Source organism: Mustela nigripes, chromosome 9 (assembly GCF_022355385.1).
Source record: "Mustela nigripes isolate SB6536 chromosome 9, MUSNIG.SB6536, whole genome shotgun sequence".
Lineage (NCBI taxonomy): Eukaryota > Metazoa > Chordata > Mammalia > Carnivora > Mustelidae > Mustela > Mustela nigripes.
In genome coordinates, this window is record NC_081565.1 from 4,834,767 (window position 1) to 4,849,343 (window position 14,577).

Consider the following 14,577-nt stretch of genomic DNA (forward strand, 5'->3'; position numbering starts at 1 on the left):
TCCCGGAACACACATCTGACAGCCAGCCATACCCTTGGTGAGAGACGGGCCTGCACGGCAAGTACATGGCTGGGACAGCCAGACCCAGCGCGCAAAAGGAGAAAGCATGACGTGTCTGCTATGGCGACGGTGTCCCGGCAGGGGACAGGCACGCAGGCGGTAGGAGACGTCAGTATAGGTTTCTGGATGGTGACCACTGGTCCCACCATCTGTGGTGCTGACAACTGCGTGGTAGTCTGAGCACCACTCGGCTTGGAAGGCTCTGAGATGATGTTTATTCCTGTTTCCAGAATGGCTCCAAATGAGAAAAGACGACCCCAAAGACCAGAGTCAGGGGTCAGCCAGGCCAGATGCCTGAGGCCCTCATGTGGGGAGAAGGCTCCAGAGCCTAATTTAGCTCCGAACGATTGTTGCTACTTGATAAACAGCCTGGGCTCCCTTAGGCCTTGGGCAAGAGGGGTTCAGGCCGCGCTGTCCCATCGCCCGTATGTAGAACCTTGAAAATCATTATAGCAGTTTCATTTCCCTACTGGGGCACATCTTGTTCCCTAAAACAGAAAACGAAAGTGATTTAAAAGCAAACATCTCAAGACTTGCGAATTCGAAATGCTTCTGAAAATTCTGGCTGGTGACAAGCCGTTCCATCAGCTCATGCAGCCCCTCTGTCAGCGCAGCCGGGGACTCCAGATCGGCCCGCCAGCCCCCCCTGCTCCTCCCGCACCCCCAGGGCTGGCCGGGAAGCTCTGGGTTGGTAAGATTAGCAAGGGCAGGGCCAGAGAGGGCTTTGGGTGCGGTGGGAGCCGCGTGGCTCCCTGTCCTCCCCGCAGGGACAGAAACCTGCGGCCTGAATGATGGGGGGGGGGGGGGGCCAGGGGCTCCTTTCCCTGGAGCCAGCCCTGCACTCTCCTGGGCCAGGAAGGGGCTGAGAGGAGAAACAAGGCCACGGGGTCTTTCTGCCGTAGGCCCTGCCTTTCCTTTGGGAGGGACGTGAGTGCTGCTGGTCAGCTCTGGGAATGATGAAAACTCACGGGTGCATTCCCCGGGGCAGGGCGGGCTGGGGCTCCTCTTCGAGACATCTGGTGGCTTTGGCAGGTACTGCCCTTCGCCCTGTGCCACCTGCCTCTTGAGGCGGGTAGGATCTGCCCCATCTGAGTCTGGGTCCAATGACACATGGTTGCCACTGGTAAGAGTCAGAGAGCCTCACACGTGGGTGTCCCTGTGTCGGGTCTGTGTTTGTCGTCCCCGGAGTGCCACAGAGAGCTGCTCCTGCTCCAGCCCCCAGCTAGAGCCCTCCTGGGGTGAGGGCCGGCAGGTGCTCCGGTTGGCTCGGGCAGAGAGCACTGGAACCAGCCCGAGGCCATGATCTCCTTCTGCCCTTGCTGTGCAGTCCTGGGGTGGTAGGCTTTTGACCGGCCCCCGACCCGTGTCGTCGCCTGCTAGGGTCTGGCCACAGAGCGAGTCCCAGCCTCTGTCTGGGGAAGCCAGTGCCTGACTCGTGCTGTCTGGGCGCTGAGGAGCAGAAAGACAAGGCGGACATGGTCCCTGCCCTCCGGGAACTGACTTTAGGAGGAAGGGAGGCAGAGGACAGGCTAGATAAACAAATCTGGCGACCGAGGACACACATAACAGTAATTGTGACCCATGCCTTGCCACAGCACAGTCGGCCACGAGAAGACGAGTGCAGCGGCTGTACCCGAGCAGGGCGGCCACGGGGGGGCCAGTGGGATGATTTCACCTGAGCCCTGTGGGCGAGTGAGCATGGCGGGACGACACGCTGCTGCGGAGACCAAGTGTGGAGGCTCCCGAGGCGGGAAAGTTGGCAGGCCGTCTCAAGAACAGAGAGTGTGCAGAGGGGCCCTGGGAGTTAGGAGGGCAGAGAGGAGAGACGAGGGGGTGGGCGAGGTAGGAGGAACCAGACAAGGTCGGAGGGACCAGACGTGGGACCTGCCGCCGAGGGTGAGGACTCCGGATGGAAGGCTGGGCCAAACTGGTTCGGTGGACACTGTCCCCGGGAAAGGCAGGCAGTAACACCTCTCCTGTGTTCTCCCAGCCCAAGGCCAGCTGGACCAGCAAGGGGAGATCGGGCGGGGGCCGTGCTGGGGGCGGGGGGACACCGTGATGGGACGGGGCCTGGCTCGCTGCCACGTGCTGCTGTGGGCTCCTGCCTGCGTCCCCCTCCGACACCGGACTCTCTCACTGCAGCTGGTGATCTAGGGTCGAAAACAATGTGGAGAATCTCCGGCCACGGCTGTGGAATGGACAGGATTCTATTTATAAGCAGAGAGGGGCTGAACAAGGGAGCAACTGCCGCCTCGGTGGGTCTGTAGCCTGACCTCCTGTGAGACTCTGGAAAGCCTCAAAGCCAGACCCCGGAAGAGATGGCACAGGAAGGAGGCGATTAGACCGCTCAAGGTCATGAAGCCAGCTGCTTCCTCCACGGTCCGACCACCTTCATCAGAGAACAGCTAGTAAGCCCCCATCTGCCGCTGGTGCACACCAACATGAGCTGAACAGATCCAGCCTCTGCCCCGCCTCCCTCCCGGGGGTGCCGTTTAGGTGGTGATCACGTACCAGGCTGGAGGCAGCAGAACAGGGGCAGGGAACCACACGATGGGCAGAACGTCTGTCATGGTTCACGTCCAAGGCCGGCTCACGTGCACGGGGCAGGCTGGACAGGTGCAGGCCAGTGTCCCTGGCACAAGCAGGCCGGTATTTCTTCTGAAATGATGACTCTGTTGGGGGAGAAAAGTTGTGAGAGACAACGGTGGATGGCCCAGGGCTAGCAGAGGGCGGGGGCCTGTGCTGCCAGGCTGGGCAGGGGGCCCTGCCCGGGTTCCCTCTGACTATCAACACCTGGTTTAAGACTCAGCAAATGGCTTACTCGCTGGGCTTCATGCTGTCCTCTAGAAGACGTGGGTCACAGTAGCTAGCTTGTAGATTAAACGTGAAACTGTCCGTGAAGTGCTTAGGACAGATAGTACCTGGCACACTGTAATTCTCCAGGGAATTATCGCTACTATTATAACTGCATAGGAGAGAGGAATGTGTGTTAGAAACACAAGCCACAGGAAGTAAGTTACGCTCCTGTCCAGTGACACCAGCAATGAAGCAGCTGCCAGCACGAGCCCTGGGGAATCCGGGTGCAGCAGAGAAGTTCCATGGTCAGAAAGACTGGGCAATGGCCAACTACTTCATCTTCCTGGTTTACAAAGCAGATTTGCATATTAAAGGCTCAAAAGAGGCCTTCAATATGAAAATGTTACATTTTGCTCTGTTCATTCTTCTCTGCAACTTAGCGGACCACAGAGCCCTTTGTTTTGGCTGAACACGAACCTCTCCCAGGAATCATTTCAAACACAGAGATTTGGGGTCCAAAACAGTCCCCGTTGTAACGGCTTGTTTCCACACACGAGCGAGGCAAGAGGAGACCAGCCAGGGAGAACGAGGGGAGGTGGGAGAGAGGGAGTCCCCTGCCCCTGCTTTCCACGCGGCGGGCAGCACGGAAAAGGAACAGGAGCGTAGGAATCCGCAGGCGCTCAGAGGTGTTCTGGGAGACGGTGAGTGGGGCCCTTGGGATGACAAGGCCGGAGGGAAGGCAGAGACTGAGACCCAAGCTCGGGAGGGTGTGGGGGCACGGGTCCTCCTCCCCTACCACCCTGTCACAGCCGGCTCCGCGGAGGCATCGGGGAGGACCCGCGCCAGGAGGCAGGGTGAGGGCAAGGCAGGTACTCCCACCCTCCCTGCCGGACAGAGGCGGTGTTCGGGAGCTGACAGCCCACCTGCGCTGCAATATAGATCTGTATCTTTGGATACACACAGAGCAGATGGCCCGACGAGCAGCAGAAATGGAAAATGCGTGTCCCTCGTTGACAATTCGGAGAGACCCCTTACCTTGGATTAATGGAAAAAAAACAAAAACAAAACAAAACACGTCCTTGGGAGTGAGATTCTCTTTCAGATGCTCCCCTGGAGGGGAAAATATTTCTGGTTATTGCACTTAAAAGGTTTCTCAGAATGTGGCCCACAGACCCCCTGTGAAGGGCCCGAGTCCGCTCTCTGATCAGAACCCCAAATGAAAGTCAAGCACAGCTGTGTTAGCTTCGTGAGGTGGGAGGCGAGCCGTCACCCCGTGGGGCCCTGTGTTGGGATGACAAGGGGCTCGACTGCCATGTGGAAGGTACGCCCCCACTCCAAACCCGGAGAGCTGAATTGGGAATCCGAACTCTCTACCCTGGAGGTGGGGCAGGGTCCTGCGGCCTTCCCATCTCCATTGCCACCAAGAGAAAGGCCCTCAAGGACTCCAGGAGGCGATGGACCTTGCCTACTTCTGGTGACAGAGCCCATGAGGGTTAGGATCAGGTCAGCCTAGAGGTCCATACTCTTCCTGCAGCGCTGAAGACCTGATCTAGAAACTTCTCTGGAGGTTGCCAGAGTGGAGAGCAAAGCTGAGGGCAAGCACCAGGTGCTCATGCTAACAGGCAGGAGGACACCGAGGGGACCTCCGCCTCAGGTTTCGGGGGCTTCCCAGCCACATCAACATGCAAGGGACTTGGCACGCACACCTATTTTGTCATCCGGGTTCTTCTGTCCCTGAGAAACCCGTTTTCTGGCCTCTTATCGTGTTGCCATCTGAAGCACCAATTACGAACACAGGACATCTGTGTGTGGAAAAGCCAAACAAAACACAACCTCACTCATTAAACTGTCTTCCCCTTTTCCTTCCTGCCTCTCCCGCGCCACACCAGCAGAAAGAGAAACCAGGCCAGTGAGCTGCCTACCTACTGGCGCAGCTGAGCGCGCGGGCCTCCTCCCGGGCCCCTCGTGGGGACCCGGGCCCACGCGCCAGCCCCGCTTCAGGAAGGGCTCATGCCTGGGAGCTCGGCTTTCAGGGGATGCTCGGAGATGACCCCGGCCATCTACCAGTGTAACGGAGCCCTGGAAAGGGAGGCAGAGGGGCTGGGGCACTGGCAATGCATTTCCGGGGGCTGCTGCCTGCCAGCGAGCAGCAGGGGCGTGGTCAGGTCCGGCACAGCTGACAACGGAGATGTCACATGCCACCTCTACACTGGCTTAACGCAGAGAATTCGGGGTCAAGGGTTTAGGCCGAACCAGCTTCTATTTATAATAAAGAGCATCGAGGAGGGGGCTAACGGGACGGCAGGGGACTGGCTCGGTCTGGGTGCCCGCTGGCACGACGCTACGCTGAGGCAGAAGTCTGTGCTCAGCGCCTCGCCCCCGTGAGCGCGGGGCCTCCACTGGGAGCTCTTCCCAGGCAGCTGAGTGCTGCTGGCTCTAGATGGCCCCTGTGTGGGAGCTAAAGAGAGCGCAGGAGGGGGGAACAAGCCCCATGTCTGGCTGGGTGGGTGTCGTGGGGACTGTCCCCTGCCCCACAGCTGAGGAAGCCTCGTGAGAGAGCAGGGGGAGACAGGCTCATTCCACAAGGACCCACATGGGTACGTGTTAAGCAGCTCAAGTCGAAGCTCTCTGAGAGGCAGATGCCCTGACAGAAGGCACAGACGGACCCCACTCCTTTCTTCTGCTGCACCAGGGACCTAAATCTGGTTTGGGGCCCAACAGTGACGCCGGCTGGCAATCCTCTTCTGAGGGGCCAGAAGAACCAGGAAGCTCATCGCCCTGGGATGTCCAGGCCCCATTTCAGGACCAAGTCCCGGTCTGCAGGACGGGGGTGTGGGGACCTGCACGTCACACCGAGGGTCCAGGCCAGTCTCGCAGAGGGGGACCAGCAGAGTGGGCTGTGGCGCTCTGGAAGCCAACGGAAGCAGTGAGACCACACTGGCTATCACGGGACAGATTCAATCACATGGAAAACTTTTATTAAAGCATTTTAAAATAGAACTTTCCAATATGTAAAACTCTGAACAGCCCTTCCTGACCCTCCCCTGCCATGACCTGAGCCAAATGCACCGTCGCATCCTGGCCCGACTGCGCCGAGAGGCCGTTCTTGCTTGTTGGCAACTGCTTAGGGCACCGCAGCCCTAAGCAGTGAAATCGCCCAGACCTGAAGGGTCCCGCGCTCCCCACTCCCCGCTGCGGACCGGACTGAAGCTGGGCTCCGCCCGCCACGCTGGCAAGCACGGGCTGAGGCGTCTGTGGCGTCTGTGGCGTCGGCCGCAGAGATGTTGCCTCAGCTCCCGGCCGCCCCGGGGTTATCTGCCCTGTGGTTAACAGACAGCGGACCAGGCCTGGTGACCAGTCGCTGTCACTGGAGATAAAGGCGCGCTTCTGCACCACGCCTCTCCAGAGTCGGAGAAATCAGCGGCGGGACATGCGGCCCCCAGAGCTAGACCAAGAAGACGAGCTGATGGGGCTCATCCAGGGGGCGGCAGCCCCATCATCGGGGCCCACGGGGCTCTTTTCCAGGCTTGGCTCACGGCTCCCTGCATCTTCCCTTTAGGTGCCATGAGCTCTTCTGAGACAGCTGGTGCCCACATGCGGGGCTTCCCGGCCCTCTACTCAGTCGCCCAGGCTGGGGCCTGGAGGGTCCGGAGAGCCAAGAGCAGCAAGGACACGGAAAGGAGATTCCAAGTTACAGCCTCAAAAGTCTTGGGAGAAGCTCCTGCACGCCCTCTCCTTGCATCCGTCTCCGATGCTGCGGACACCCGGTGCCACCCTTGAAGACAAACACTGCCGGCGGGCGGAAGGCCAGGAAGGTTTCTCAGAGCCCCAGGCACGAGGAAACCTCTCTCCCAGGCGGTGACCTGACATAAGCCCCATGCGTTCAGCACGGGAACAGACCAGAGTTTAATAGTGGGGGACGGCGCGGGGTGGGGGGGGGGCACGACAACCAACACGAAATAGGAAAGAAAACAAACAAGCGATCAGGCGTCACTAGAGTTTTGGTTTCTGCTGTTTCTTTCTGGGTATGTTTCAGGGCGAATGTTCACGGGCAAGGGCTGCTCCGGTGCAGCTCAGCGAGAGCAGCTGAGAATGCAGCTGGTCACAGGGACGGAAAGGAAACACCGACACCCACTCAGCTTCTCCAGCCACCGAAGCCCTGGACAGACCTGCAAGGAAGCGCCGGGAGAGGCGGGTCAGCGGCCGCTCTGAGGAAGGGCTCCGGGGCTCAAGCAGCTGCCTGGGCCAAGTTCGGGATTCTGAGTTTTGAGCGTGACACACAGCACGGAACGAGGATCAAAATGCTAGACTTGGTGACGGGCCTGGAGACCCGTGGGCAGCACAAAGCTTCTGAGACACTACCAGGGATCTAAGGAACAGCATCTCTCAGGCCCCGCCCTCCAGCCTTTGCTCATCCGAAGGCACAGTCCTCTCTCTTACATGTGACCTTGGAGGAGGCCAGGCAGGGCACCTCCTGCTATATTCCTGTTCAGATCAGCAGGTCCATGAAACCCTAAACCTGCTGCTGAACCCCCATGCTTCCAGGACAAGCTTAGAAAAGGGGAAAAACAAACCAAATGTACAAAGAGAGCACAAGTTAGTGGTGTAACGTTTTCACATACCACATACTCCTCCCTCCTGATTTAATGGCTGAAAACTGGAGGTGGATACTTACGAGTTAGATGATCCAAAGCTGAATCCTGAAAAAATGGGAAGGGGGGGAGTGAAATGAGCGCACACACACTGAGAGGCTAGGCGGGGGAGGGGTCCTGGCCGCACCACGTCCCTCCCTTCGCTCCCCGTGGAGAGCCCCGCCGCCCCCCACCTAAAGGCCAGGGGGGGACAGGGAAGGCGAGGGTTGGCATCTCGGGGTTCTCCCGCCCCGATGCCCACGGTGGGCAGCAGTCCATCCTGGCACAGTGCCTCCTGCTCAGCTGGCCCGGGGCCACACGGACCCTCGTTGTCACGGAATCGTATTTTTCTTTTCCCATCTACTTGCTGCTTCTCGGAGAAGCAAGATACTTGGGTTCTAGGCCCTGCTCTGTGGGCCACTCTCTGGCTCTTAGGGCAAATGAGCCCCATGGGGTATCTTCATCTGCAAAACGACGGTGCCTGACTTGTGCGCCTCATCAACGTATTGCAGAAATAAAAGCAAACATGCGCATTCCACTATCGGAAGAAGTGAGTGTGCAGCAGATCCAAGACATCTCATCTCTACATCTTACTGTTGGCATTTGCCGCCTTGGATTTTAAAACCAAGGTCTAGTAAGATGATGGTTATCTTGGGTTCTTGTCTTGAGAGAAAAATCAAGGCAGTCCTGCCTGTCTTTGGTAAGGAACGGCACAACGTTACACGTCTAATTAAAGCCTAAAAGAGCATTTTGTCTTTCACCCACTTTCAGCCTTCAAATTACTAAACTGAATCCCCAGGTAAAAATCACTCATTTCTTTGGGGTCAGGGGTGGGGGAAGGCATTTACTAAGGAGAAGGCAGGAGGCCTTCGGCGCGGGAACCATGTCTGGCCACCTACCTGCTCCACCAGATCCAAAGCCAGAGAATCCCCCGCTCTGGGCCCCGAAACCAGAAGTCTGCTGGGACAGTGATCCGAAAGTCGGAGCGTTCTGACTTGCGAGGGTGCCGAAGGATGTGGTGTTGCTGCTGCTCCCAAACCTGGGTCCCAGGGAGAAAGCAGTCGGTGGTTAGCCTGGCCACACAGACTCCTGCTGCCCCAAGGCCTTGGCCCAACCTGGTGGGGCTCAGGCTGCAAGCCACGCATGAGTCAAGGGGCCACGCCTGGCCTCTGGCCTCTCAGAGAGAACAGGCTGGAGCCCAGAGTGAATCTCAGCTTTGGGAGGGAGGACAGGAATGTGACAGGACAGCCAACCGGTCCAGGGTGTTGCTCCTCTCCACTGCCTGGAAATTCCAGCTCATCTGGAAATCGAGCAGCACTACATTTTTTGTTCCATCTCCAATAATTCTTGGATTTCATTCCATCATTTTCGCATTTCTCATCTATCGACAACCTCCTTCCCCCAGTTAGTTGTCCTGAGCTCCTCTCCAGATCTTGATTCTACTGACTTTTCATGACAAGTGAGGGGTCTTCGGGAGGCAGACCCTTGGAGCGGTCCTGACTGGTCCTGCTCTATTCCTGCCCCTGCTCCGGGCCTCTCACGAGCAGTGGGCGCTCCTCGGGGGCTGCCAGATATCCGCCAGATATCAGGGAACCGGGGAAAGGTGACGGGCTCTTCTGGAGGTCTCACACCCGAGTCCGTCCCTGTCAGCCCTCTTTGGCCAAACGGAACTAACCAGCCAGTGAGCTAACCTCCACAACCAAGGCAGAATATGACACTTTCCTACTAGAAAAAAAAATAGCAGGTTTCAAATAAATAAATAAAACCTCAAGATTCCCAGTCAACCCCAAACCCTCCCAGCCTGCGGCACCTGTGCTGGGCGGTCACTGGAGACATCAGTGTCTGTCAGAATCTGACAGACACTGGCTAAAGCTCCTTTAGAAGCTTTCCTTAGGGGCTCCTGGGTGGCTCAGTGGGTTAAAGCCTCTGCCTTTGGCTCAGGCCATGATCTCGAGGTCCCAGGATCGAGCCCCGCATCGGGCTCTCTGCTCAGCGGGGAGTCTGCTTCCCCCTCCCCCGCTGCCTGCTTCTCTGCCTACTTGTGACCTCTATCAAATAAACAAATCTTTAAAAAGAATAAACGCTTTCCTTAACTTTAATTCTTGGGGTTTCCTGGGAGAAATTTAAAAGAACCATTAGTTTCTACATTAACTCCAGGAAACAATTCATCAACTCGCTCACTTTCTGGAAACTTGCCAACACTTCTACACCGGCATCTTTCGTGGGGTGGGGGGGAAGGGTATGAGTAAAAACACAGCTTAGTTTACTTTCAAGATAACGATGCTATCACCTTGCCAAGATTCACCCCAAGTGCCCTGACCATCCCCACAAACAAAGCCCCCACTCCCCGCCCCATGTCTCTAGCTTTACGCATCCTGCCTCCTATGCCCAGGGCCACCAAACGGTGACTTCAGACACTACGATGTCCTCTGAACGAGGCACTTTGTAGTCATCACCACAGACATTTTATCGGGACTTTGTGGTGCGGTGAAGGCTATTTATTTTCTCCTTGGGGTTTTGGCAACCAGACTGAATTTCTGGGGCCCTTAAAAGACAATCCCTAATATGGCATTTTCAAGGGAGGATGTGCACAAGGCGCTAAGAGCAGCTTTAAAAGCCGAGGAGTCACTGAGACTCAGAACTGTGCCGGGGGTGGAGGCTGGCCCCTTGCACTGTGAACTGAATACCCACTCTGGGGGTTCTTGAGTGGAGCCAGGGACACAAGGAGTGGTTTGCACAAGGACAACGGGTCAATGACACAACAGTCCCAAAAGGCAAAGAATGTGGCAGAAACTACTCATCTTGAATCCCCTGACAGAAGTCCCCACACAAGAGGCAGGCCTGGCTCTAAAGTAGCCAGGACAGGACTGTTTCCTCCCTTAAATCGTCTGTGAGCTCCAGAGAACAGGGTTCCGCCAACCAGCACTCCACGTTTGCGGGTGACGTAACAGCTCACGTCCACCTGCACGCCGACAGAGGCTGGCTTGGGACAAGTGAGCCTTCCCCAGGGAGGAAGACACATCATGGACTGACTTGTTTGCGGATTTCGAGGGACGGGGGCTCAGCTCAGTAACAGTCGGGAAAATGCAAGAACTGTCTTTCCAAACCATGGGTACTGGGCCCCGTGCTTCGGGCCATCCCCAGGTCCCCCCCCCCTCCCCGGGGCGCTTACCCGAATCCTCCCGCGCTGGCAGCCGCAGTACCCTCTCCGAACACTTTGCCTCCCGTCGAGCCCAGAGGGCTTGTAAAGGCTGGGGCTGAACCGAATGCTGGCACCCCTCCAAACCCAGGGGATCCCCCAAAAGTAGGAGGGCTGCCAAACACTGGAGCAGCACCGAAGCCACCTGAGCAAAACAGAGGCAAACAAACAGAAACGGGGAAAAAGAAAGGAGACAGGAAGAGAAGACAGCGGTGAGAAGCCAAATCAAAAGAGGAAGGAAAAAGGGGAAAATAGGTTAGAAATTCAAATTCAAAAAACTGTGACAGGGGCGACAGACTTTCTAAATACCGAGCCACCCCCTTCACTTCTAGCAGGGGTAGAGTCCACCGGGGAGCTCCTCGGAGCCTTCAGAACCCAGCAGACCCTGTGTTTGTCTGTGAGACCCTCAATCCTTCCCATGGGCCTAAGCCGGACAAGTCGGCTCCCAGGCTCGTGGACTCAGATCATTACCAAGCAGCAGCCTGGTGCATTTCGGACCCCTTCCCCGCCCCACTGCACCATTCTGAGGCTCCTCCCTGAAAGAGCCTTCTTGAAAACTCCGATCCCTGCCCAGCTGTCAAAGACGACAGATGTTGTTACTATCACGACACACGCAAGGCTTCCAGCTTCGTGAAAACCCACATCATAAAGCCAGAGGCTCCTAGTCTCCTCTCGGGGGAGAACCTATGAACTGGGTTACAGGGAGATGGAGAGGCGCACGGCCCTGGTGCTCAGCCCGGGGCGTTTTATTTATTTAAAGCTTATGGCTCTCACATCTCTCTCCACAGTCTCTCTGCACAGAAGAATTTCTTTAAAAAAATGCTTTTTCTCTGTAGTCAGGAGCTATTCCTCAATAAAAAAAGCACATCGAATTTCCTCTCTGGAGGAAGGTGGCTGGATAAACATGATAAAACCATCAATCAACCCTGAGGAGAGGCCACCAGAGGCCCCACGCCCCTTGCTGCTCCCGTGAACAGGGGCGGGGCGGGGGCGTTCGGCCAGGGGCAGGCACCTGCGTAGCCCATCGTACCGCAGGTCAGGTGCACCGAGGTGGCCTCCTCGGACTGGCAGAGATGCCCACTGGGCGGGAGGACTGGCCAGTCTTGGGGTTCCCAAACCTCAAGATACTGCGTACATCATTTGAGGCTATGAGCTGAGACCCTCTGTGAGTATCCGCTGAATGGAATGGAACGGAATGAACTTGTATAAGAAGTTTGCTCTAGAAAGGAGTATTTCTTAAAATGAGTACTGGCCTAAAGAGCTATGTGCTAAAGGGAATGACAGTGGCCTTGGTGCAAGGAAAGAGGCGCCAGGGACACTATTCTCGCCCCTTGCGGAAAGCGAATCCTGCTGTCAAAGGCACGAGTCAGGCCTTCTTACGTCAGCATAATCACACCACAAGCTTCTGCTACCTGAATCAGGAAAGATCAGACTCTGGGTGGGAAAAGCTGTTAGCTGAATTCTTTCGTTATTTATTATTTTGTGACTCAATCACGTGCTTACTTATTATCACTAGTGAAGATACTTTCTGCTAAGGCTCATGTTTGCGTTAACATTCTAGATTTTCAAATCTTGAGTGAAATTCCAAGCCATGATAATGGAGGCTGTTGGGTTACAAATATAAGAGACTGGAAAAAAAAAAGTGCTAAAAAAACCCTTGCAGTTGAATTATTTACGACTGCTCACAGATCTAGTTACGCTTTCTTCCTAGACACACGCAGCCGGATCTGGTGCCTTGCACGCAATATTACTCTGACTTCTTAGCGGAGGGTGAGTGAAAAATGAGAAGTCGCAATGACAGAGAAAGTAAACTGGACAGGGGAGAGGAGGTTAAACACCCACACCCACACACGTGTGCCACCCCTCCCCCCACATACACCCATGCCACACCACACCACACCCCCCCCCACATACATCACTCACACACACACACACACACACACACACACACTGCCCCCAAACAAACCTGGATCAGAACTAAGTGAAAGAGGAGGAAATGGGCACTCTGGTTTTATTTTTTCGAGGAAGGCAACTCACTCCTGATGCTAGGAAGGGTGTGATTTTATTAGATACTACATTTTCACGGTTTTCTTCTCCATAAGAGCAATTTGCTACTGATCAATGACAATACAAGACCGACTTCCTGAGGGCCCTCTGTGTGCCGGGGATGTGCCAGCTGCTGCATAACACTTGGCCTTCATGGTCCCAGATGAAACCTGCTTGACCTCACAGAAGGGAAGAGGCTCAGACAATGTTATTTGCCTAAGCTCAGCCAGCCGATCGTGGTAGCACCGGCTGAGTGACTCAGAGCGCGCCGACACCTAACCGCATGGGTCTGCCTGCCTCCCTCCACCACAACTGGTGTGAGCCCGGTGGGCTGGGCACGGCCATCTGGGCCCACCTCTATCCCCCTAAGTGATCTCCAGCACTACTACTTCCTAAGGCAACTTTATTTATTTATTTATTTATTTATTTATTTATTTATTTACTGAGGGAGGATGGACACTTCTGGAACTTTCCAAAGGCCTATCAAAATGGTCCATCTACAATCTGTATTAAAGCAAGATGCCCATCGTGATGTCTTAGGCATCTGCACTGCGTGGGCAGGAAGGATGACTCCTTTATTTAAAGCAGCCTTTCTTTATGCTCAGGACTCGGCGGCACCTCCTTCTACAGCAGAGCCCCCTGAAAACTGCCAAGAGTCCTGCAGTGAGAGCCCAAGCACCCAAAGCACAGGGGCCACGGGCTGCCTCCAGCCTCACTGTCACCCCCTTGCAGCCACCGGCTCAATCATCCCCTGCAGCTTTCTCCATCTGCAGTCTGAGGGGTTCCATGGGGCAAAGAGTCAAACAGGAAAAATATTCTGAAAGGTATGAGGATATATTTTTATCTAAGACTAAAAAAATGAAAACGTAAGTTTCTCAAAGTCAAAGGGGACCTGATTCCAGGATAAGGAGCAACACGTAAGAAAAACACATGAATCAAAAAAACCATTATCTGGTCTCTCAAAATAAATAAATAAATAAATAAAGCCTCACTGATTGATGAATTAAAATTTCTTGGTCAAATGTCTGCTTTGCTGACTAGCACCCAGAGCTTTGTAGCCTTTTCATTTTTGAATCATTTACTGCGAGGAAGGCTGGGGGCAAAATAAAGCTGCAATGCTCTTGTCTAGTGCACTTGAAATTCTAGGAAAAATCAAAGACTAACCCACCCAAGCCATAGGTCTGAGTAATGGAGCATACTCATGGAGACCGGAGCAATTCAGGTTCTAGAAGGTGGGACTCCAGGCACGGAAGGTGGGGCGGTCCTAAGTTAAAGCCACCCACGCGTCTGGTCCTTGGGTTGGAGGGGGTCCTTCCTCTGGAACTCACAGAATTTCAGAGGCCCTCGGACACACGAGGGACAAGCATCTTGACTGCCTGCCCCTGGGGAATCTGCTTTAAAGAACTTCCTTCTCTGCAAACATCTTCCCCCACTCTGCCACTGATCTTTTTTGGGGGGAAAAATCTTTTCACACAATTTTCCACACGACAGGGACAGGAATGCAGACCCTCTGGAGATCTGAGACAGAAAGAGGACAGAGAGGCAGTTGATAGAAATGAAGTATGTTTTTGTATCTAAACGTGTATTGTTCCTCGAATTTTGAAGTCCTAAACCACGCATATGATCACAGAAAGCCACACAGTTCACAAATGCATTTACGAGCGACGCCGGGCTAAGCAGTGCGGGTGGCGCTCTCCGCCCCTCACCCCACCGGCATGCTCTTCCCTGGAGAAGTCACGGCCCTGTGTACTTACAGTACGTGGATGCTATATGGGGACATGTATATGTAATATATTAACATATGTTATGCTCAAAAGAAAAAAAAAAGTGACTCAAGAAAGAGGA

General features: G+C 55.2%; 1 protein-coding gene and 1 long non-coding RNA gene across 6 annotated transcripts in view; one reads left to right on the plus strand and one right to left on the minus strand.

Moving 5' to 3' along the window:
- The first annotated feature begins 592 nt into the window (after positions 1 to 592).
- LOC132024321 (uncharacterized) lies at positions 593 to 6,995 on the plus strand. The gene is made up of 2 exons (XR_009406227.1): positions 593 to 751; positions 2,203 to 6,995. It is a non-coding gene; the product is annotated as an uncharacterized LOC132024321 (long non-coding RNA).
- Positions 5,801 to 14,577, minus strand: part of NUP214 (nucleoporin 214) — a 101,967-nt gene continuing 93,190 nt past the window's right edge. For all 5 annotated transcript variants that reach the window (XM_059410519.1, XM_059410518.1, XM_059410516.1 and 2 more), the window contains 4 exons: positions 10,660 to 10,831; positions 8,387 to 8,526; positions 7,532 to 7,556; positions 5,801 to 7,025 (listed from right to left, as the gene is read on the minus strand). In XM_059410519.1, coding sequence (XP_059266502.1) covers positions 6,992 to 7,025; positions 7,532 to 7,556; positions 8,387 to 8,526; positions 10,660 to 10,831 — 371 coding nt within the window. In that variant the 3' untranslated portion in view covers positions 5,801 to 6,991. The remainder of the gene's footprint in view (positions 7,026 to 7,531; positions 7,557 to 8,386; positions 8,527 to 10,659; positions 10,832 to 14,577) is intronic.